The sequence below is a fragment of the Lepidochelys kempii genome, chromosome 4 (genome assembly GCF_965140285.1).
Source record: "Lepidochelys kempii isolate rLepKem1 chromosome 4, rLepKem1.hap1, whole genome shotgun sequence".
Lineage (NCBI taxonomy): Eukaryota > Metazoa > Chordata > Testudines > Cheloniidae > Lepidochelys > Lepidochelys kempii.
Genome location: NC_136383.1, coordinates 39,226,107 through 39,251,048, shown reverse-complemented (window position 1 = coordinate 39,251,048; position 24,942 = coordinate 39,226,107). Strand labels below are relative to the sequence as shown.

Here is a 24,942-nt window from a genome sequence, read left to right as displayed (position 1 = left end):
CTTTATGCATGCTTGGAGAGTGCAGGGTTTGTTAAGCCCAAAAGAAGATAACCAAATCTGGACATATGGTGTATGCAAAGATGGAAGAAAGTATATGCTGCTAGCATAGACAAATTGGAAGTGGAAGTAAGCTGGGAGAAGACCACATCTCCAGTAATTGCACTGAAGAGAACATATACAGGATGGTGAAAGTTGTAGGGGGAAATGGACATGCTACCTAATTTCCCCTGCACTGGCTGTGTTTGTCAGCAATCAAACGTAACCTGTAAGGATACTTTTTTCTTCTTTTAAAGCCTGTTAGTCTCAAGCCTGCATAGGCCCTGAAACTTGATAGAGAAGGAATCCCTGAGATCAGTACCGGGAAGGAGGAAATTCTTGTGTCATGTCCAAGATGCATAGATTTTTGTTTGTTAAATACTAAAGCAAAGTACTAAGGTAATTACTCTGAAACTATAAAGTTCCTTCTCATTGGGAAGGAAGGATATAATGTTGACTCATTTCACAGTAGGAGAGTATTAAAGCACTCCAAATGGTTACTGAAGACTGAATAGGGGCTTGGCGATTTTTGAAGACTCAGCTGGCTGAAATATGCTGCTGCCTGACAAAGTTCTAACATAAGGTAACTGTCTAAAATTTTCATATAGTGGGATGGGCACTGAATTTGAGGAAAGATGAGAGCATTACTGGGTAGCATGGTAAAGATAAGAGCATGATAGACGTCTGCCCAGTATGCCAGAACAGGTAAAACAAGCTAATAGAATTTTGAGCTGTATTAAAAGGGGATCGAAAAATACCTTAATCCAGAATACATTTCAGTGACTTTGGGTATATGTAAAAACTGAACACTCTTATATGGAGTCTTTTATTCTATCATGGTTAGCTTTTGTAGCAGCCATACCCTTTAAAGGAAGAAGGCAGTTAGCCACACTTAACTCATGATAGTTAAGTGTAGTTGCTCTTAATTCTTACACTTAAAAATCACTTCCCCAGTGCTTCACCAACACATAGCCCCTAGGTGCTTCAGAGCAGGGAATGCATCCAAGGGCAAGATCCTACAAGAAGCCCTGTGTATGAGACACCTACTTCTGTGTGAAACCCCACTGACATCAGAAAGGCTCCACAAGGGGGCAAAGTTCCATCTTTGTGGATCCATTTGCAAGGCCAGGGCCGAAGACAAGACACAATGCAATCATTCAGGTAAAAGAGGCCATGGGAAGCAATAATTGATGACTGGGATTCATGTAAGAAAAGTTTGCAGCAATGCCTTGAATGCTTAGTGTGTGAGACTGCAAAACCCACAATTATTTAGCTCTGAAAAGGAAAGAGCTAGAAGGGATTTAACTAGGATGTAAGATTATGAAGGGTATAGTATAAATAATACTATCTTCTTTCCTGTTGGGCCCACCAAAGCTATTGGCAGGTAAAATAAATAAGAAGAAATGCTACTTAACACAATGCATTACTAGCCTGTGGAACTCAAACAAATGTTGTAGGTGGCAATAAAAAAAAAAAAAGGTTGATAATGCTATGACTGTAGGGATGTTTTGAATCACCTTAAGCGGTGGGAAGTCTTAAGTAAACTGCCTTCCCTGGATCCCACCATGCTGGCTTGTAGATCCTTGAATCTTTAATGGGCTAGAGCTTGATCCACAAAGGTTACAACACTTAGGTGCCTGCTGTCTATTGAAATCCTCCACCCTGAGTTAGGCATTCAGTCTCTCTGTACAAAGCAAGATAAGAGTTAGGCACCTAGGAAAGGGATTCACAGATGCCAGCAAGCTGAGTAGGGAGCAGCCCAAGGGTATGTCTCCACTTCAAGTTGGGGGTGTGATTACCAGCTCAGAGATGTGCTCATGGTAGCTCTGACTGGGCTAAAAATAAAATGTAGCCACCCTGACAGTAGGGGCTAGCCATCCCAATATATGCCTCTTGTCTCATAGACATAAACCCTAAGCTAGTCAAGAGGAAATGCCAGGGAAAGGGCTCTGACATAAGCATTGCCCCTCAAAGGGAGGAAGGAATCTAATTCTGGGTGGGAGGGAAGTACCTCTCTCTCTACATCCATGAACCCTCTCCTGGTGTCAGACATTTAAGTCAGGTCATGCTGCTCTCATGAAACATCAGAACGAAAGAGAGACCCCCACACATTATAGCACTGTAGTTAGGGAATTCACCTGGCATGTGAGCCCCCAAGTTAGAGTCCCTGCTCTAAATCAGGAAGAGTGGAGATTTGAAGACCAGACCCGCCACATCCCAGGTGAATGGCCTAACCACTGGGCTATTGGGTATTCAAGGACACAGCCCCAGCCCACAAAAATCCCCAATCTGGCTGCCTCTGGCCATCCTTTCGGCAGGTTAGGCATGCTCTGAACACACCTACCAGACAGGGCTCTGCAGGGAGGAGAGGCAGGGGAACACCTGGTTTGAAAATACCACTGGGATTTAGGCATGCATGAGGGCTCTGAGCAGTTTAGTGACATTAGGACTTAGGTTTCAGAGTGGTAGCTGTGTTAGTCTGTATCATCAGAAAGAATGAGGAGTACTTGTGGCACCTTAAAGACTAACACATTTATTTGAGCATCAGCTTTCATGGGCTAAAGCCCACTTCATCAGATGCATGCCGTGGAAAATACAGTAGGAAGATACACACACAGAGAACATGAAAAAATGGGGGTTACCATACCAACTCTTAACGAGAACAATCAATTAAGGTGGGCTATTATCAGCAGGAGAAAAAAAACCCCACCTTTTGTAGTGATAATCAGGATGACCCATTTCAAACAGTTCACAAGAAGGTGTGAGTAACAGTAGGAGGAAAATTAGCATGGGGAAATAGTTTTTAGTTTGTGTAATGACTCATCCACTCCCAGTCTTTATTCAAGCCTAATTTAATGGTGTCCAGTTTGCAGATTAATTCCAGTTCTGCTGATTCTCCTTGGAGTCTGTTTTTGAAGTTTTTTTGTTGAATAATTGTGACTTTTAGGTCTGTAATTGAGTGTCCAGGGAGGTTGAAGTGTTCTACTGGTTTTTGAATATTATAATTCTTGACATCTGATTTGTGTCCATTTATTCTTTTGCAGTGAGACTGTCCAGTTTGGCCACTGTACATGGCAGAGGGGCATTGCTGGTGACTTTTGTGCATGCCCACCAGCAGAATCTTAAGTGCCAGGGGAATTTAGGCACCTATAGGATTAGTTGACAAGTGAGTGGGGGTTTTGAGGATCTCCGTGGTCTCTAACTGCTGGACTTGAGTGCCTAAGTGCCTTTGTGGATCCTAGCCCATAGTCTGAGGCCATGCAGTAGCTTTCCATTTGTTGGTTTGTTTTCTTTTGTCTGGACAGAGTTGCCTGCCAGTTCTTTCTGAAGCTGAAAGTGGCTTTTTAAAAATCTAAATCAAAATACATTTCCTGAAGTGTTTTGAATGGCAGCATGTTAATCTGTTTCAAATACCCTGTAGTTTCACTGTCAGTTCAGAAATACAGCACTTGGCAGTTAAGCAACATATCCCCAAGAAGCAGAATCTTATAAAAATGGAAATTGCAATAGGTTTTATTCATCTGCTTCAGTATTTTTCCAATAGATTTGCAGATTATGTGGTTTAAACTAAATTCTTGACTTCCTCTAATCACAACTTCTGCTGAAGGCTAGGAGGGTTATAACAATTACCTAGTGTTACCCATAATGTTTTTCCTGGCCAAATGCAGATAGTTAAAACACTTGATGGCATTGTGATGATTCTTGGGGTCCCCAGGACTGAGTCGCTTTGTTACCCCGCCTCTACCCCCAGTGAGAAGACTTGTTTGAGCTTACATGGATGCCAGCTCCCTAACATCTCCAGTCTATTAGCCACCCATTCTCTTCTGAGCAATCCCAGACCTTCTCAGCTGGCATTGAGGGTGTGGCACTGTGGGCTTTCACCTGCCTGCCCTGTAACCCGGGGTGCTTCTGTGCTACGCAGCTTTGGTTCAGTGCGCTGACAGACTCCTCCCAGCAAAATGGCCTCACCCTGTTTTCCACTAGCCTAGTTACTCCTTGCAGGGCATCCTCCAGTCTGGAGTCTCCCCTGCAGTGTCCAGTCTCTCTCACCTGGCCCTCTCAGAAGTTAAGTTGGCTGCCTCTGCAGAGACAGAATGCACACCAGCCTGCTAGGTTACCTGAGGACTTTACCTTTCAGTTTAATACACAGCACTGAGATGGTTCTACAATAAAACTCAAATCCATTTATTAACAAAACAGATATTTAAGTGATACAAATAGATGAGACAGATATGCTTACAAGTAAAACAAAATACACTTTCTAGTGACAAACTTAATTTTAGCAAGTTACAATCTTTATCTATACCTGTAGTCTGTTTTCATCTCTCTTGCCTCCTGGGCCAAAAGGATCCATCTGTCATGAACTCTAGGAGACAAAGGAGAGCAGCACCCTCTGGTGAAGGATGCCACCGAAGTCTTCCAGGAGTTCATCTTTCTTTTCAAAATCAGGAAGTCTTTGTGGGTGTCCACCAGGGAACTGATACCATGTTAATTTTGACAGTCTCCTGTGAATATATTTTTTTTGCACTGCAAATGATCTTTCTATGATCCTCAGTGCAAATATATTCCATTGTTCTTGGCCACAGCTGGCTTTGTTTGTGATTCAGTCCAAAACTCAATGTGTTGGCTGTTCTTCTTTGTCTGGAAAAAACCTGTTTTGCCTTCTCTGTCTGTTTATAGACTCCAAAACATAATATCAGAGAGTAGCCATAATTTCACATGTAGCATACATGTCACACTGATACTAATAATAAGCTTGTTATTAGCTTTCAAATGATATTACAAGACACTATGTTTACAAGGTGAGTAACTGGTTGGGGGGTGATGTTGTATTGAGTATGAATGTTAAGGAGAGCATTATAGCTGTTGGCTCTACTTTTGGGATGGAGAAAGATTGTCTGTCTGTCATTGCATTCTAGATAATATAGACTATGGACAGAAAAGGGACCCTCTGTACATGGATAATGTAAACAAGAAAACATTGTATGAAACACCCTTAGCAGTGTTCATTCTGTGAGAGAGTCTGTCATATCAAAGTAAGCAGGAAGAATACACTGAGGCCCAGTGATGGTCATGAGAGGTGGTTGATTTTATAGCTCTTTTAATTCTTTTTACAATCTTCATAGGTAATTTACATTCAGTAAAGATTGCTTATATTGGCCAACAGGAAATTAGACTGAAAGCTGACCTTTTGGTGAAGGCTAACCTCATGTCAATCCCAGTGACCTGTCAGGAAGGTTAACTGAGCAGCTACATTTTGTACAGATTGGTGAGAGTAATCAGCAAGGCCTGAGATGAGGAGGCTATTGTAATCAAGAAAGGAGATAGCTAGAGCTATCATTCAGGCTCTCTTTGAGTGGCCAGAATGAAAGGATCAGATTTTAGAAATATTATGGAGGAAGGAATGGCAAGATTTGGACAAAGCCCAGATGTGCCAGATGAGGGACTGGGAGGAGTCAAAGATAATCCCCATGTTATGGGTATGAGAGCCCCAGAAAAGGGTGGTGGTGTTGACAGTGATAGAGGATGGGGGAATGTGGGACAAATTGGGAGCCTAGTTTTGCCTGTGTGAAGTTTAAAGCTGATTGAGACATCAAGAGGAGATGTTTAGAGACAGGAGGGAATTGTTAATTTCTTTAATGTACTTGGCCACTGCCTGCTAGAGTGACTGGTATGAGGATTTGTCAGGGGCCTCTTTTTAAAACTATTTTCCTGGCTGGATCAGAGTGCAGTTAAAGTGTAGTCTTGCCAAGAAACCAAATGAAATTGTTTCTGATGCACTGGACTGACCAACCATCATCATCATGGGACCAGATCAGTGAGTCATAGGACTTGCCCTTTCTCCTTGATATATCCGCAGTGGTGAAAGTAAACCAGTTCGGTCAGGTATGCTATACAATTAAGACATTTATTGCTGGTACACCATACTGGAAAAAGACACTTTCAAGAATGAATTGTAGAGCCATCCATGGATACAAATGTCTATTGGTGGATGCAGATATCTGTGGATAGAAATCAGTATCCACTGAACTGCAGGGCTCTCCTGCTCCTTTTGTTGCTGCAGTTCCGAGAACCTGGGGCTGCCACTCCCAGGAGCCAGTCCCCCATGCCCGCAGCTCCTCCTACTGCCTCCAGCACTTCCATGCAGCCACATCTCCTGTCTGGGATCTGTGCAGCCCCGCTGGAGGACAGGGCTGGGGGCAGGGCTGAGGGCGGTACTGCAATGCCAGAGGAGCTGCCGGCACAGGGCACTGGCTCCTGGGAGCAGTGGCTCCACATTCTGCTTCTTTTGCAGCTGTGGTTCCTGGGACAGCTCTGTGGTTCAGCAGATACCAATTTAGATTCATAGATATTAAGGTTAGAAGGGACCATTATGATCATCTAGTCTGACCTCCTGCACAATGCAGGCCACAAATCTCACCCACCCACTCCTGCAATAAACCTCTTGCCCATGTCTGAGCTATTGAAGTCCTGAAGCTATTAGCTATTGAAGCTATTGAATCATGGTTTAAAGACTTTAAAGAGCAGAGAATCCTCCAGCAAGTGACCCGTGCCCCATGCTACAGAGGAAGGCAAAAAACTCCAGGGCCTCTTCCAATCTGCCCTGGAGGAAAATTTCTTCCCGACCCCAAATATGGTGATCAGCTGAACCCTGAGCATGTGGGCAAGATTCACCAGCCAGATACCCAGGAAAGAATTCTCTGCAGTGACTCAGATCCCACCCCATCTAACATCCCATCACAGGCCATTGGGCCTATTTACCATGAATATTTGAAGATCAATTAATTGCCAAAATCATGTTATCCCATCATACCATCTCCTCCATAAATTTATCGAGTTTAATCTTAAAGCCAGATAGGTCTTTTGCCCCCACTGCTTCCCTCGGAAGGCTATTCCAAAATTTCACTCCTCTGATGGTTAGAAACCTTCGTCTAATTTCAAGTCTAAACTTCCCGATGACCAGTTTATATCCATTTGTTCTTGTGTCCACATTGGTACTGAGCTTAAATAATTCCTCTCCCTCTCCGGTATTTATTCCTCTGATATATTTATAGAGAGCAATCACATCTCCTCTCAACCTTCTTTCGATTAGGCTAAACAAGCCAAGCTCCTTGAGTCTCCTTTCATAAGACAGGTTTTCCATTCCTTGGATCATCCTAGTAGCCCTTCTCTGTACCTGTCCCAGTTTGAATTCATCCTTCTTAAACCTGGGAGACCAGAACTGCACACAGTAGTCCAGGTGAGGTCTCACCAGTGCCTTGTATAACGGTACTAACAACTCCTTATCTCTACTGGAAAAACCTCGCCTGATGTATCCCAAGACCACATTAGCTTTTTTTCATGGCCATATCACATTGGCGGCTCATAGTCATCCTGTGGTCAATCAATACTCCAAGGTCCTTCTCCTCCTCTGTTACTTCTAATTGATGCGTCCCCAGCTTATAACTAAAATTCTTGTTAATTCCTAAATGCATGACCTTGCACTTCTCACTATTAAATTTCATCCTATTACTATTACTCCAATTTACAAGGTCATCTAGATCTTCCTGTATGATATCCCAGTCTCTCTCTAAATTGGCAATACCTCCCAGATTGGATCATCTGCAAACTTTATTAGCACACTCCCACTTTTTGTGCCCAGGTCAGTAATAAAAAGATTAAATAAGATTGGTCCCAAAATTGATCCCCGAGGAACTCCACTGGTAACCTCCCTCCAGCCTGACCGTTCACCTTTCAGTATGACCCGCTGTAGTCTCCCTGTTAACCAATTCCTTATCCATCTTTCAATTTTCATATTGATCTCCATCTTTTCCAAATTAACTAATTCCCCATGTGGCACCGTATCAAATGCCTTACTGAAATTGAGGTAAATTAGATCCACTGTGCTTCCTTTGTCTAAAAAAATCTGTTCCTTTCTCAAAGAAGGAGATCAGGTTGGTTTGGCACGATCTACTTTTTGTAAAACCATGTTGTATTTTGTCCCATTTACCATTGACCTCAATGTCCTTAACTACTTTCTCCTTCAAAAATTTTTCCAAGACCTTGCATACTACAGATGTCAAACTAACAGGCTTGTAGTTACCCGGATCACGTTCCTTTTAAGAAAGGAAAAAAGAACTATGTTAGCAATTCTCCAACCATACGGTACAACCCCTGAGTTTACAGATTCATTAAAAATTCTTGCTAATGGGCTTGCAATTTCATGTGCCAATTCCTTTAATATTCTTGGATGAAGATTATCTGGGCCCCCCGATTTAGTCCCATTAAGCTGTTTGAGTTTTGCTTCTACCTCAGATGTGGTAATATCTACCTCCATGTCCTCATTCCCATTTGTCATGCTATTATTATCCCTAAGATCCTCATTAGCCTTATTAAAGACTGAGGCAAAGTATTTGTTTAGATATTGGGCCATGCCTAGATTATCCTTAACCTTCACTCCATCCTCAGTGTTTAGCGGTCCCACTTCTTCTTTCTTTGTTTTCTTCTTATTTATATGGCTATAGAACCTTTTACTATTGCTTTTAATTCCCTTTGCAAGGTCAAACTCTACATGGCTTTTGGCCTTTTTCACTTTTTCCCTACATGTTCTGACCTCAATAAGGTAGCTTTCCTTGCTGATCCCTCCCATCTTCCACTCCCTGTATGCTTTCTGCTTTTTCTTAATCACCTCTCTGAGATGCTTGCTCATCCATCTTGGTCTACAACTGCTGCCTATGAATTTTTTTCCCTTTCTTGGGATGCACGCTTCCGATAGCTTCTGCAGCTTTGACTTAAAGTAATCCCAGGCCTCCTCTGCCTTTAGATCCATAAGTTCTTCAGTCCAAACCACTTCCCTAACTAATTTCCTTAATTTTTGAAAGTCAGCCCTTTTGAAATAAAAAATCCTACTCGCAGATTTGTTTGTCCTTCCATTCAGTTTGAACTGAATTAGCTCATAATCACTTGAACCAAAATTGTCCCCTACAGCCATTTCTTCTATGAGGTCCTCACTGCTCACCAAAACCAAATCTAAAATGGCATCCCCTCTAGTCGGTTCAGCAACTACTTGATGAAGGAATCGATCAGCTATCGCATCTAGGAAAATCTGAGCCCTGTTATTACTAGCACTTGTCCTCCAGTCTATACCTGGGAAGTTAGTCTCCCATGATCACACAATTCCCATTAGTATTTACATCATAAAAAACATTAAAGAGGGCTCTATCCATGTCCAAATTAGATCCCGGCGGTCTACAGCACACCCCAAGCACTATCACAAGGGAGGCTCTAGTAGTTTTCTTCCCCAATGTGATTTTTGCCCAGATGGACTCTGTCTTATCCATCCCATCGCTTCTTATTTCTTTAGAGTCTACCTCATCATTGATATACAGTGCTACTCCACCACCTTTACCTTTATTTCTGTCTTTCCGAAACAGCTCATACCCTTCAATACCTGTAGCCCAGTCGTGACGACTATTCCACCATGTTTCTGTTATCCCTGTAATATCTGGTTTCACTTCCTGCACCAGTAGCTCTAGTTCCTCCATTTTGTTACGTAGGCTCCTCGCTTTGGTGTACAAACATCTTAATTTTTGCTGTTTGGCCTCGCTCACATTCTGTACCTGATGGGGCACAGACATTCTACTGCCAGTATGACCTATTAGACTGGTATCCACACTGCCCTTCCTCCTTCTGTCCATTCTCCTACCCACGGCTGTATCCTTTCTTACTTTTTCTTCCCTCTCAATGCTAAAATCAGTCTTGGAGATTACCTGGACATCTCCCAACCATCTCCCCCAAATTCCTAGTTTAAAGCTCTCTTAATCAGTTGTGCCAGCCTCCATCCTAGAAATCTATTTCCTTCCCTACTCAGATGAAGTCCATCCCGAGAGAACTGTCCTCTGTCCATGAATGCCTCCCAGTGGCCATACATCCCAAAGCCCTCCTTATAGCACCACTGCCTAAGCCATCTGTTGATAGTCATAATCTTGTCACACCTTTGTTGCCCTTCTCTAGGAACAGGCAGAATCCCACTAAAGATCACCTGAGCCTCGATTTCCTTAAGCATCTTCCCCAGCCTAGTATAGTCTCCCTTGATACATTCCAGCGAGAATCTACTGGTATCGTTTGTTCCCACATGAAGGATAATTAGGGGATTCTTTCCTGCTCCCTTTAGGATCCTTTTCAACCTCAGGTCTACATCCCATATCTCAGCACCTGGAAGACAGCACACCCTTCTATTCTCTGGATCAGCTCTGGTTACAGGCCTGTCTATTCTTCTCAGTAAAGAGTCCCCGATCACGAAGACATGCCTATTTCTGGTGACTGTGCTATTCTCCAGTCTATCCCCTGTTCCCTCTGGGTGCAAGTTCTTTCTATTCCTATTCTCCCTTGTAATTCTCTTCAACCTATCCTGTATCCTCCTGGGGCTCATATTTGGTGTAATCCCCTTTTCCTATAGGACTAGCTGCTCTTCTCTTCTTCCTTGCCCTTCCACTTTCAGTGACCACCAGCTGAGCCCTTTCTTCATTTTCAAACTCTGCAAACCTATTCTTGAGCTCTATTTCTCCTTCACTAGCCCGTCTCTTCCTCTGCCTGGTTCTTTTAGTCACATGCTTCCACTGTCCACTTTCCTCACCCAGCAGTATCCCCTCAGAATTCCTCAGTCCTGCTTCCATCTGCAAGTCTGAGCTTTTCCCTTCAGCCTCCTCATATCTTTGCTCCGTCATCCACTCAAAACCCCTTCAAATCTCAACCAGACTTTCCACCTACATCTCCTCCAGTCCTTGGATCTTTTCCTCCATCAGCTCTATCAGATGGCATTTCAGGCAGACAAAACTCTTACCAGATACCCCTCCAGGATCATGTACATACCGCAGCTTCCACATCCAGTCATCTTCATTGTGTCTTCCACTACATGGGTCACTCCCACTGCTGCCTCTGTATCTGTCATCGCCTTCCCACCTAAATCCTGTTAATCTGGGAAACACAAACCACACCAAAACACCACCACCCACAGCAAAACCAAACCCCAAACAAGCACCACAAGACAAACTCCCCTTTCAAACTCCCCACTGAAACTTCCCTGTTTACAGCTCTGTTTACTAGCTCCTGTGCCGCTGCCTGACTGGCTGGCTACCTTTATAGGACCCCTAGTCAGAGAAGCCCTGTCCCCTAATCAGGGCTCAGCTTCCCTCCCAGCACAAAGCCCCTACAAGCCTCGACACATACAAATACAAAACCAAATACAAATACCTTCTCCTCCAACAGAACTCCCACTCAAACTCCCCTGTTTCCAGCTCTGTTTGCTGGCTCCTGTGCCGCTGCAGCTGTCTGGATTTCTACCCATGGATATCCACCTCCGTGGGTATAAATTTGTGTCCGTGCAGGACTCTAGTCACGGAACACTTCTTGTGAGGGGGAGGCGGGGTTGTGGGGTCAGTATCATACTGGCAACAGTTAAAATCTACTTGAACCACTGTATATCAACCTTATTCTACTGTCAGAATGCACCATAAAAGCAGCCTGATAAAGCATGAGGGCATCTACATAGAACAAGTAAGTTAACAAATAGTTTCAACAAATATTTTGTTGGCATAAGCAAAATCTGAACAAGCAGTTAAATCTCAGAAGACCAATGGGAGTACTTTGCTGGCTGGAATATTCTGCTTGTAACTTTCTTTGACATATTTACCTTTCCTAGAAACCAAAAACGTTTGTGAAAAGCTCTACATTTTCCAGTTCTTTGTCAACTGAAAATGTCTAATTCCCCTTGCAAAAAACCCCTAAACTATAAATAAGCAATCATTTCCTGTGAGAGGAAATAACCTCTTTTTTTTGGTTGGGGGGTTTTTGTTTTTGTGTGTGCCATTTTTGACAAGCCCTAGTAGAGGGAGAGAAAAGAAATACTGAACATATTGGGGACCCATTTCCTTGCTGCTGCTTCGTATTCTTTTTCTCTGTACACTGCCTCTATCTGCAAGTGCATCCCTGCTTATCCAAGACTGATTCCTAGATTACTTTGTACATCCAGCTCCCATTTCAAGATCCATCTCTTCTCCCTTTCCTACCCTCTCTAATACACAAATCTTCTGTGTATCTACTTTTCTCAGTATTCATTAACCCATTCTCCTAACTCTTCTAATTAGTTAGGAACACTAGCTTCACATTTTAAATGCTGTAAATGTCTGTCAGTCTATTTTTCATGTTAACAACACATCTACCTTGTTTTGCTAAATGCTGTTGGAATCTTTCATAGATTTTTTTTTTTTTTAATTAAACGCTTGGAGACTTGGTCTTTAGCTTTTGATCTTAATAAAAACAATCATTTCCAACTTCAAACTGTTTGCATTAAGAAAGCCCTTATCCATTTTTCTCACAACAACTTGACCCAATATTCTTTATACTCCCTCCAGAATTCATCTGTGCTGCTGCAGGTGGTATTGGCATAAATCTGTCTATTGTCATTCCACAATCACTGACTTACATGGCTTTATTAAACTTTCATCATGTTTAACATTGTTTAAATCAAACTGGCATTAGAAATTTGACTTTGGTTAGTCACCTGGGTTGTAATCCATGAAGGCACTAAATCACTTTTAGGCACAAACCACAAAACTTCTGCTCTGCTGTTGTCTAATTCTGTAGGAACTTAAACTCATTCAGTGCCTAAGTTTTTCCACTCTGGGCACATGAACTGCAACCTCATGATAGGTGTCTGGCTGCCTATCTCTTGCCTAAACCTCAGAGCAATTCACAAACTGGGAAAATAGGCATTTGGTTGCCTAAATTGTGTGTCGGTGTCTGGATCAAGTTTGTGGCCTGTAGGTGGAAGAATGGAGGGAGGGGGAGCCCAGAACATGGAGGACAACCTCTGGTTAAAGTCCACCTCCTTCTGAGGGGGAGAATGGATTTGAAGAGGGATCAGCCAGCTCTCAGGTGAATGCCCTAAACACTGGGCTACAGAATCATTCTAACTGTCACTGGTCCAATTAGTGTTTGTTTAAAGTGGAATAACTTCAACAGAATTCAGAGTAACTTCAACAGAAGAGACTGAGGGAGACCCATACCAGGATATTCCATAGCTCAGTGGTTAGAATATTCCCCTGAGAGGTGGACCATTCCTTTTCAAATCCGTTCTCCTGCTTCAGGAGGCGGGGGAACTCACTGGCAGTCACCTACTCCCACCTCCATCTGCTAGGCTAAAAGTTTTATATGGGAAGTCTTCTGCCTTCCTGTGCCTCCAGCTGGTTTGTATCAGGCCCTGAATGCAATTTAGGCAGCCAAACACCCATCTTCCCCTGGTTCATAGATTGTTGGCAGAGAGAGAGGTGCCTCCCTGCAGAACAGACTTGCGCATCAATCTCTGTGAGAGGGATGGGGCTTACCATGCACACCTTTGGTAGCATCTCCCATTGATGAGTTTAGACAGCTCCCTGCCTACCCTGCTGGTTTTGTGGATCGCACTCTAAGGTGTCTATCTCTCCCCATTCATTGTAAAGGGATCCTGGGCACCTAACTCAAGCTTTGTAGATTGCAGTGTTCCTTCTGTGATTTTTTTTTCTAGGTGCCTGAAAGTTGGGCACTGCAATGCTTAGTGGCAACTCCCATGTCCCTTTGTGGAAATGACCCCCTGAATGCCACTCCTGCTTCAATAGATTGATGGATTCCAAGGCCAGAAGGGACTATTATGGTCATGTAGTCTGACCACCTGTAATAACGCAGGCCATATCATTTCCTCCCAAAAATTCCTAGAGCAGAGCTATGCTCTCAGGCATATTATAGGATAGAATAGTGCATCTCATTTCCAAAGACCCTTTAGAAAGTGCTTTGTAAAAATTCTGAAACACCAATATTTCCTCAAGAAAACTTGAACCTGGTTTAAAATGATCTTGCCTAGTCTCGTCACTGCAGTCACAATTTCTGTGAAAGCTTCATTATGTGTCCTATAAAATCACTCTAAACTGTTCTTGACTACCTTAAAGATAATTTGCCAGATTATTTTAGTTGCCTAACTGCCATCAGGGACGTGAACAGTCTATATATCAGACTGAACATCTCTAGATTATAAATCACTCCCTGAAAACCCCCAGATATCCCTGTTTTCTTGTATATATGCAAATATTCTAAGCAAGTTCTGAGACCCCAAAACCCCCAAAGTACAAAAAGTGTTCACTGTATTTTCAGCCACTATGGCTTCAGTTTATTTTGTTTGAAGCAGGAAGTTATATTACATTTTACATGAAGCAACTTCAGAGACTTGCAAACAGGACTAATCAAGGTTTCTACTTACCATTTGGTATCAGATCTTATCATGCTTTCCCTCTTCAATAGCGTTATGAGGCTTTGTAATGCAGCAGATAGAGTAGATCATCCCCATGAAAGGACCTGATTTCCCTGGAACAAGGCTTTCCCAAGCAGGGGCGGCGAGTTGTATGGGCCTGTGTTGCCCAGGCTCCAGCAAATTCAGGGCCTGGCTTCACCAATATTCAGGGCTGGGTTTCTTCCCCTGGCCTCACCTGCTGCCCCTGCATGCCTCTTCCCGCCCCAAGCATCCCTGCCTTCCCTGTGCAGCGGTGGCTGTCCCCTGCAGCTCTATACTGCCCTCCCTTGCAGGCCACTACCGTTGCCGGCTACAAGGGAGTGGCACCGGAGGTAGTCTGAGGCAGCTGCTGCAACTGCAGAGGAAGGAGGTGCTTGGCAGCCCCCCTGGCAGGTGACTCTGAGTTGACTCTGGTGGGAGGGGGCTTATCCTGGCTGGACCACCTGAGCAGCAGCCTGGGGGGCTTGGGTGAGTGTTGTTCCAGAGGGGCCCCTTCTCCCCTCTCCCTTGGAGCTCGCTGCTGCCGGCAGGGAGAGGGCTGGGATGAGTCCTATTCTCTGGCCCCTAGCCCCGGGACAGCCTGCCTGCACCCCAACCCTCTGTTTTAGCCCAGAGCCATCACCCAGCACCCAAACTCCCTCCCAGAGCCCACATCCCCTTCTGCACTTCAACCCCCAGCCCAGAGCCTGTACCCAGCACCCAAACTCCATCCCAGAGCCCACACCCCTCCTGCGCACACACTCCCTCCCAGAGCCTTAGGCGGGGGCAGGGGACTTGGACCTGTTGTGAGCACCACCAAAAATTATATAAACCTGCTGCCCCTGTTCCCAAGCACAGCTTCCATGGGTCCTAAAAAGAGAGTTCTCAATGTATACCTTCCAAAAGGCCACAATGGCTGTAAGCTACAGTTTTCAAATGTTCTTTGTAAATCTAACCACTTGTCCCTATAATTTTTTCAACCAATGTCTGAAATTCCTTGTCTCCTTGTGATTTTTCTTTCTTTCCTGATGATCAACTAAAAATATGCTACTTGACTTCAAAACCCCACCTCTTCCTTCTGCTGAGCATCTGATCTGTTCTGAAATTGTTCCTGAAAACAGTTTAAGAAAAAGTGCTACAAGATTTAACTAAATATTGTCCTACACTAAATAGGTAATGCCTGGACAAATGCACTGAAATGTGTCTACTTTATGAGAAACTCTTTCCCCCGGTGATATTTGATCAACTGGTTTTTAATATCATACAACCATTTGTCTCCATGTTTGTGCTTAGAAATCCGTTACCATGAGGAAACAGCAGCTCTCTGACTCTTGCAAAATGAGATGAAGTTCCTTATGCCAGAAAGGCTGGAGGTATTCTTTACCTGTTACAAAAAAAAATCACTGACTTAATTCTCCAATGCAGTGCTGCAATATATAAGAAGCCATTGCTCCAGAGCTCGGTAAGGGAGAGCAAGAAGGGGACCTGCAGACTTTTTAAACTATATTACAAAAAGGCAATTGGGAAAGGTTTCAGAGTAGCAGCCGTATTACTTTGTATCCGCAGAAAGAAAAGGAGTACTTGTGGCACCTTAGAGACTAACAAATTTATTTGAGCATAAGCTTTCGTGAGCTAGAGCTCACTTCATCGGATGCATGCAGTGGAAAATACAGTGGGGAGATTTTATATACACCCATTGTTTCATGTTCTCTGTGTATATAAAATCTCCCCACTGTATTTTCCACTGCATGCATCTGATGAAGTGAGCTCTAGCTCACGAAAGCTTATGCTCAAATAAATTTGTTAGTCTCTAAGGTGCCACAAGTACTCCTTTTCTTTTTGCGGATACAGACTAATACGGCTGCTACTCTGAAACCTAAAATTCTTGATGTGTCTCTGGTGACATCATGTGGCATATCTGAGCATAGTGTTTTTTTTGTGTTAGGGGAACAGTTCTGTCTCAAATAAAAATTACCTCGTAGAAGAAACCTACTCAGTGGTTTATTTGAGCAGCAGTATATTTTAGCTAACTCAGTCCTCTAAATCACCAAAGTTTATTTCACAGAGGAAATGCTTTTCAGACTTGATCTCACTTTAAAAACAAGCAGTTTGAGTTACTAGAAGTGAGGAATAAAATATGTTTAGTTTGAGGTGCTTTTTAGCATCCATTGAATAAAAACAGGATTGAAAGATGACAATGCACTTCTTCATAGTGACTTAAATGGAGCCAGAAGAGTACCCAGAAGTTACCTACTCCAGGACAGGCTGAACAGAGAAAATAACAGAACGCCACTAGCCGTCACCTTCAGCCCCCAACTAAAACCTCTCCAGCGCATCATCAAGGATCTACACCCTATCCTGTAGGACGACCCATCACTCACAGATCTTGAGAGACAGGTCAGTCCTTGCTTATAGACAGACCCCCAACCTGAAGCAAATACTCACCAGCAACCACACAACGAAAACACTAACCCAGGAACGTAACCTTGCAACAAAGCCCATTGCCAACTGTGTCCCCATATCTATTCAGGGGACACCATCATTGGGCCTAATCACATCAGCCATACTCTCAGAGGCTTGTTCACCTGCACATCTACCAATGTGATAATGCCATCATGTGCCAGTAATGCCCCTCTACCATGTACATTGGCCAAACTGGACAATCTCAGTGTAAAAGAATAAATGGACACAAATTAGTTGTCAAGAATTATGACATTCAAAAACCAGTTGGAGAACACTTCAATCTCTCTGGTCACTTGATTACAGACCTAAAAGTCGCAATATTACAACAAAAAAACTTCAGAAACAAACTTCAGCAAGAGACTACTGAATTGGAATTAATTTTCAAACTGAACACCATTAAATTAGGCTTGAATAAAGGCCGGGAGTGAATGGGACATTACACAAAGTAAAACTATTTCCCCATGTTTATTTTCCCCCCTACTGTTCCTCAACTGCTGGAAATGGCCCACCTTGATTATCACTACAAAAGGTTTTCTTCTCTCCTGCTGGTAATAGCTCACCTCACCTGATCACTCGTTACAGTGTGTATGGTAACACCCATTGTTTTATGTTCTCTTTGTATATAAAATCCCCCTACTGTATTTTCCACTGTATGCATCCAATTAAGTGAGCTGTAGCTCATGAAAGCTTATGCTCAAATAAATTTGTTAGTCTCTAAGGTGCCACAAGTACTCCTTTTCTTTAAATGGAAAAAGGCTTTCTGTTTTTATTTCCACTTTCAGGTTCTTTCAGCAAAACTTGTAGAATGATCACTTTAGGAGACAAAATATCCATATACAGGATTCAGGTTTAATTATTAACAAATACAAAATAATATCAAATGATCTAAACACATTCTCTTAAAAGAAAACACCTTACATTTTCTATTGCAGTAAAAAGTCTATTGCCTTGCACATTATGCTCCAATAATCCTGGACAGTATGCCATCCCAATCTATTTGAGCGTCGGTTTGTCACTGATGTATCTGTGTTTTTGACCAACACATGATATATGCCCCTGCACCCAACATAAAACCTCTCTTGACAGTTTACCATTGAGAATATTGAAGAGGCAACGAATAAGGATATTGAAGGGGCAATTGGATTCTCTCCTGCTCAGTCTTTCGGGTATAGAGGTGGTCTATTTTTTTTTTCTAGTGCTTTCCCCACTGGAAATGGCCTTGCTCTTAAATAGAAAATCTTGAAGGGAAAAAACTGCATGTTATATTTTTGCAATGGTGTTGTAGAGATGTTGGTCCCAGGACACCTGAAGACAAGCGCCACGTAGTTTGAAAACTTGTCTCTTCCCAACAGAAGTTGGTCCAAAAAAAAAAAAAAAAAAATGAGAGATTGGGTGGGTGAGGTAACACTTGTGATATTTTTTTAAAATAGATGTATGTATATTTAAATTTATTTTTTTAAAGCTTCCTTTCCTCCCCCCCCCCCACCTTTTTCAGCCATTTTTGAAAATCATTTTTTCCCCCAAAGTGACTGGTGTCTTAAGAACAGGAAAAGTAGGAGGGAAGGAGGTGAAGTGGAGTGAGGGGTGGGGGGACTAAAATGTGATCAGTGAGAACTTGTTTTCATCCAGCAGGGTTAAAACAACTTTTTGACCCAGCTTTTTGTAAAGGCTTTCCTTACATTCTTTAAAAAGAACAGGAGGACTGTGGCACCTTAGAGACTAACACATTTATTAGAGCATAAGCTTTCCTGGGCTACAGCCCATTTCATTGGATGCACAGAATGGAACATATAGTAAGAAGATTTATATACACACAAGAAGGTGTGAGGGATACTTAACACGGGGAAATATTCAATATGTGTAATGACCCAGCCACTCACAATTAACTTGGGTTTGAACAGAGACTGGGAGTGGCTGGGTCATTACACATATTGAATCTATTTCCCCATCTTAAGTATCTTCACACCTTCTTGTCAACTGTCTAAATGGGCCATCTTGATTATCACTACAAAAGTTTTTTTTCTCCTGCTGATAATAGCTCATCTTAACTAATTAGCCTCTCACAGTTTGTACGGCAACTTCCAACTTACCTGTGTGTGCGAGTGGGTGTATACAAATCTTCTTACTATATGTTCCATTCTGTGCATCCAATGAAATGGCTGTAGCCCACGAAAGCTTATGCTCTAATAAATGTGTTTAGTCTCTAAGGTGCCACAAGTACTCCTTTTCTTTTTGCAGATATAGACTAACACGGCTGCTACTCTGAAACCTACATCCTTTAGATACCTTAATCTGTATCAAAACTGTTCTCCATATTTCTTAAATGGTACTTTCTTCTTTTAGTCAATGCTACAAAAGAGTTATTGAAGTGAGTTACTGAAGTGAAATAACTTTGATACAATAAACTGGATATGGGTACAAGCTGTAGAAAATGAATTCTGACTTAGAACTAAGCTTGGCTAAAGTGCAGACCCATTAATGGCATATATGGTGAAGTGCATGTGCTGTATACTCTCAGAAAACAGGAAAATATTTGAGTATGAATCACTTTCAATATAAAAACACTGAGTCAGACAATTTACTAAATGAATAAACTTGAGAGTTTGGTTTCTGTGGACATGACTTTCACCTTTCAGTACCATTTTCTTCATTCATGTTAACAAAATTGCTTTTGGGCTTTGATCATGAAAATAAAAATTAGCTTAATACTACATTAGCCCCCAACTAAAACTCAGGGGCCAGATTCTCCACTGGTGTAACTAAACCTTGTTTTACTGACTGCAATGGAGTTGGGCTGGTTTGCATAACACAGCATCTGGTCCGCTGTTCGTACTAAAATTAACTTATGACCTAATTCAGTCCTGGCATGGATGAATTTGACCCATTATGTGTCTTTTTAAAAAAATAAAACACATTCTTAGTTAATAAAGGCTGGCTAGCTTCAAAATAAACTTGTTTTCCTGATGTACTTTTAAAGAACCCCTAATGCAGTGGTACCCACATTTTTTACCTCATTTCCCCCCCCCCCCCAGCTATGGCCGGGAGAGGGGATGCAGCTCTTGGTGCAGGGGAGGTGGATAGGGGTAAGGGGGCCCTGGGTGCGGGGCTGAGAGCCGGGGCCCCGGGTGGAGCTGGGTGGTGCTCCCTCCCTGACCCTTGGGGGGGCTGGCCCTGACCCTTGGGGGGGCTGGCCCAGACCCCATCCACGCCCCCTCCCAATATTCATCATGCCCCACAGTTTGGGGACCTCTGCCCTAATGCTTTCTTTAACATAATTATGGAAAACATGTTTTTCAGGTAGTGAATCTCAACCTTTTTGAGACTTGAAGGCCTAGTCCTTCTAGTTACTCAACTGTTCTCCCCTAAACACAGGAATAATACCTTTTGGCCACTACTTCAAATGACTCAAATCTTGTCCTTTGCTATTTTTGTTGTATAAAGAGCAGAGAGTTTTTTCTAACACTATTAAAGTTTTAACTTCTCTGCCCCGAGTCATTTGACAGATCATTAATTTTCCAGAAGTAAATGAGACAGGTTTGTGTAGGACCAAAATAATACTGGTTCTAAAAGATTGGGTGTCTCTCCAACAGAAGTTGTTCTAATAAAAGATATTAACTCACCCACCTTGTCTCTCTAGACTTCGTAATCAGAATGTAAGAGGTATGCTAGAAATAATAGTCATAGACTTAGTAGATTTCATTTATAATACTGACTTCAGCATTGCTTATGTCCAATAACACATAACATACGTGATAATGTACCCAGTAAGAGCTTAGTATGTAAATAGTAAACTTAATCAGTAAAAAGCTCAGGCAGGCAAACAACTGTTTCCTTTCTGTGTCCTTTCTGATGTGATAAGTGGGCTGAAAAACTTATTCTCATTGAAAGCTCAACTGTAAAAAGTATGTAAAAATGCAAAAGATGTCACAATAACCTATAAAATCAAATGTTGATGGGGAAAAGGTGTGAAAGTGAGACAGGCTAAATTAGTCTAAACAAAAAGGCCTGCAGCTGTAACTCAAGGACTGTTATAATCATGGTTTGTATAATAAGAAAATGTGGGTCCAAAAATTAATGAACCAGAATTGGTGGACAAAAATGAGGGGATGGGACATTCTACCCATCCCTCCCTTGTTTTGGGTCCATAGACTTTTTTTGTTTTTGTTTTTTGAAAGGGGAAGAACCAGATGAAGGCTACTGAAGCGAGCTTCACCATCATGGGTGTCATGCCCACCATATCCTGGGACCATGGATCTTCTTCATTCTGATCCTAAGAGAAACTAATACAACAGTCCTCAAAGGTGTCAGGTACTCTGCGATGAGCAGGCAAAAGGTAGGGGCAATGGCCCTGTTTGTCATCCCAACCCCACCTGGCCCATGGTACTGGCTGGTTACAGGTAAGGTAACAGTATGCCCCATCTTGAGGTTCAGTGCAGTATGAACACATCCCTTTGTTCAGGGATGGTCCAGCAGTAGCTGTGCTTCCAGAAGCACAGTCCCTACCAAAGCTATGTGGCTTTACATTGCTCCCTATTTGTGGCTGTGCCTAAATGGCATCAACTAACTCATAGTCATTTGGGTAAGTCAGGTACAGTGAGACACAGAATGCTTTTCAGAAGCACTATCAGTGCAGCTAGGTAACTGGGAGGGAGATCAAAACTCCATAACCCATGTAGCTGTAACAGTAGATTCAGGATGTAGCAACCTGGAGTTTGGAGGAGCTACCAAGAAGTCAGTCTGTGTGCACATTGCTGGAATGCCAGCTGCAGTTGCAGCATCTCAGTAAATAGTTTTTAATAAAGAGCCAGTTTAGTTTAAGGAACGTGGAGCCCTCACATTATTGTTTAGCACATGGTATATGAACCATGGTGACAGCAGTCATTTTAGTGAGGCCCACAGCAAGGGAAGACAGTATGATTAACAGGCATGGAGGGACACTCACCACCAGGAATGCTGGATTTCCAGATGAAAAACCTTGCACCAGCAGGGAAACGGTGGAAGCAAGAATTAAGTCTGTATACGTATCTGTCCATGGGGGGGTATAAAGATGTGAAAATGAAAGTAATGCTTTTTTTATCATCACATTGTGGGGGGAAAGGATGAGAGATGAGTTAGACACTGTTGCCTGGAGTAATAAAGGTGTTTGAGTATTGTGATCCCAGGCAGAAAGAGATTGTAGACGGATACTGTTACTTCATCCAAATCCAAGAATCAGAAGAGGGAATAGATACTTAAATTACAGAGCTGAGAACTGACATCCACATGTAACTTTGGAGACATTAAAGATAGGATTGTTTGTGCACCATGTCATTCCAGTTCACAGGACAGACTGTTAGAAACAAAACTACCCCTAGAGAGATGCTGCCAAATAGCCAGGGCAGCTCAACTGTCTTGAAGAAAGGATCAAAATAACAGCCACTAGTGCAGAACACGCACAGAGGCTCAAACTAATTAATTTGAAATATCTTCATGTATTACTACTACTCTAAAGTCAGCTGCTCACCTCTGGATACCCCAGCTCTACCACTCAACAGTGATCTATCCAAATTATTTCATTCTGCCAACCCAATAGAAGAGGAATGGCAGGCTGACTTACTGATACCTGTGATCTCACCCTCCCATCTCTCCACAATGAGCTATTTATGGGGGAAGTAGAAGGTTGGGGAGGAAGAAAAGAGGGAATGGAGAAGAGAGAGTGGTAGGTAAACTCCATCTTGCTGAATCTACTGATTTTCCCTCTTCCCCAGCCCCACCCCCATAGAACTAGTAAGATGTAAAAATCACTAATTTTCTTTACTAGTCTATATCTAAATTCAGTATAAATCTCAAACCTAATATGCTAGTACTCCACCTTCTATAGTATGTTTTGTGTGAGGCTCTCAAAGGACTTTGCAAATAGAAATGAACATAATATCCTTGTGCAGTCTCATCTTGTATTGAGGTACAGAAAGGTCACACAACACTTGCCCAAGGTGGCAAGTGGCAGACCAAGGAACTGATCTTGAAACTCCCAATTCTGTGCTCTGACCACTAGAGTGTTCCCTATCAATAGTACAAAATAACTTTTTGCAGTTGTTCAGATGTTTCCTAACCCAATACTCTGGAAACATCACCCAGCTGTATGTTGGAAGCGAAAAGTAGTTACCTAATTACTAATATACTTACAGAAGCTCATTCTTAAACCATAAAGAGTCCCACATTGACACAGCCTACAGCTGAAGCTTCCCACATAGATCGTAACCTCCCTCCCACCTTCACTGTACGTGGGAGTGCATCTTTACTAGAAACAGTAATTACAAAAATGACCTTCATACTTACTGAAATTTGTGGATGGTGTCGCTGACTCATGGATTTGAGCCCAAATATTGGGTAATGGCAAGGTTCTTTAGTATGGCCTTCTCTACCACCTTATGCAACTGCTGCAATGAAAGCCATTTTCATGTCAGAACATCTTATGTGAAATACCTGTCTGGTTAATCTAGGATTTCTTCTATGCCAGAACCTAGGGAGCTCCAAAGACTGTGGAGAGAATCCCTGCCCTAGCTCTCCCCTGGCAAAGGCTGCCACAGCTCATTTAAGTTAGGCATTAGAATGATGGCCAGCTTTATGGGGATGCTTTTGGTTTTAGAATAGCAGAGCTCGTATCTGTTTGAAATAGAAGTTGCTACCTATGTTCTGTAAAGATTTTTTGCCTCCACAAAGAATATTAAGGATCTTCTCTAGCCTTTTTTTATTAGCTGTAAATGCTTTACTTTTATTGTTCATCTGTGTTGTACTTAAATAGGAAATCCCCTTCTCTAACCCACTTGTGATGAGTCAGTGCTGCTGCTCAGTTTGAACTAAAGTTTGAACTATCTCATAAATTGCAATAATTGCTAAATATAATCCTGTTTCTTTGCTTTGGGTGTATTCCGCAACTGGAAAGAGACTTTAGCATTTGTCGGGTAAGTAATTGGTGTTCTCACTAGATTTGTATATTAAGTCTGGGATATTGATTATTGCCTCAAGGAGTTAACAGCTTTATAAGGGTTCAAATAACAATTGGGATTAAAATATTACTCTGAATGTATGTAGCACTTGAATATAAATTTCTGTATAAACATGAATTGTTAATGTATTCCTAGTAATGGTCATCATTATAAGCCAACAAAAGGCACATTTAAAAGCCAAAAATTTTTAAAATATCTAATATTGGCATGGAGCAACTTGCATATTTTTAGTCTCTCCCCACATTTCTCTTGTCCATAAATATGCCTATCATCACCTCTGCAGAACTGCTCCTACAAGCCACCACCTCTTCTCAGAGCTTCCTGCATCATTTTTCCTCCATTTTGATTGCTAACTCCCTTCCCTACAAACTCCCAAAGTCACCCTCTCCAGCATGTGCAGAAAATCAGTGCTTGCTAGAGCTGGTCAGGAATTTTTTGATTGAATGTTTTTTGACTATATACCAATTCATCAAAGCCAAAACTTTTTGCAGAACTGTATCTGTTTCGATTAAACTTTTGTCGGGAATCTCAGTTGCAGGATGGGGGAAAAGAAAGAAACTCCCACCCTAGAATAATCAATATTGTAGTGGTTAGGACACTCATAAGGGATGTGGGATATCTAAGTTCACAGCCCTGCCATGCCTGATTTGGAGCAGGGTTTAAATCTGTCTCCTACATCTGAAGCCAGTGTCTTAACCACCAGGCTACTGGCTATTCTGGGGTTTCTCTGGCCCAATGTGTCCTAAACCAGCAGGCTGCAGAGTCAGTACTAGTCTCTCTCTCTTTGGCCAAATTAACATTTAAATAGTATATAAATTGGAATAAAGGCAAGAGTGAGAGACCCCCACTGCAGGTCAGTGTGTTGACCACTGGGCTACTGGCTATTCTGGGACAAGGAACTCTCTGGCTGTATGTTTTCAAGTTTTCAACATCTGGTTCCAATGCAAGTTTTTCACTAAATGGAAAATCCATTTTTGACAGGCTCTAGTTCAAGCCTTCTCTCACACATGGAGAAGTATAGACACTTCACCGCGATCATTAAACAGCTTCACATGCTCATTGATTTCAAGATTTTTCCCTTCTCATTTGCAAAATTCTCCATGGACCTGCTTGTGACTCTCATCCTCATTTCCTCCATTCATCTACCACCCGCTTCATTTTGTATCATCGGCAGAC

At 42.4% G+C, this 24,942-nt stretch overlaps 2 protein-coding genes across 3 annotated transcripts in view; both read left to right on the top strand.

Moving 5' to 3' along the window:
• The window catches only part of QRFPR (pyroglutamylated RFamide peptide receptor), an 82,080-nt gene extending 61,027 nt beyond the window's left edge, over window positions 1–21,053 (top strand). Inside the window, exons 6-7 of one of the 2 annotated variants that reach the window (XR_013635688.1) lie at window positions 16,528–16,711; window positions 20,953–21,026. Coding sequence is in view for 1 of the 2 variants with exons in the window: in XM_073341020.1 (XP_073197121.1) it covers window positions 20,953–20,978 (26 nt within the window). In the remaining variant the exon portion in view is untranslated. Of the gene's footprint in view, window positions 1–16,527; window positions 16,712–20,952 lie in introns of both variants that reach the window. The other variant, XM_073341020.1, reaches the window with a different exon arrangement.
• Window positions 21,054–21,056: 3 nt separating this feature from the next.
• TNIP3 (TNFAIP3 interacting protein 3) overlaps window positions 21,057–24,942 on the top strand; it is a 97,764-nt gene continuing 93,878 nt past the window's right edge. The window contains exon 1 of the mRNA XM_073341025.1: window positions 21,057–23,721. The gene's annotated coding sequence lies outside the window, so the exon portion shown is untranslated. The remainder of the gene's footprint in view (window positions 23,722–24,942) is intronic.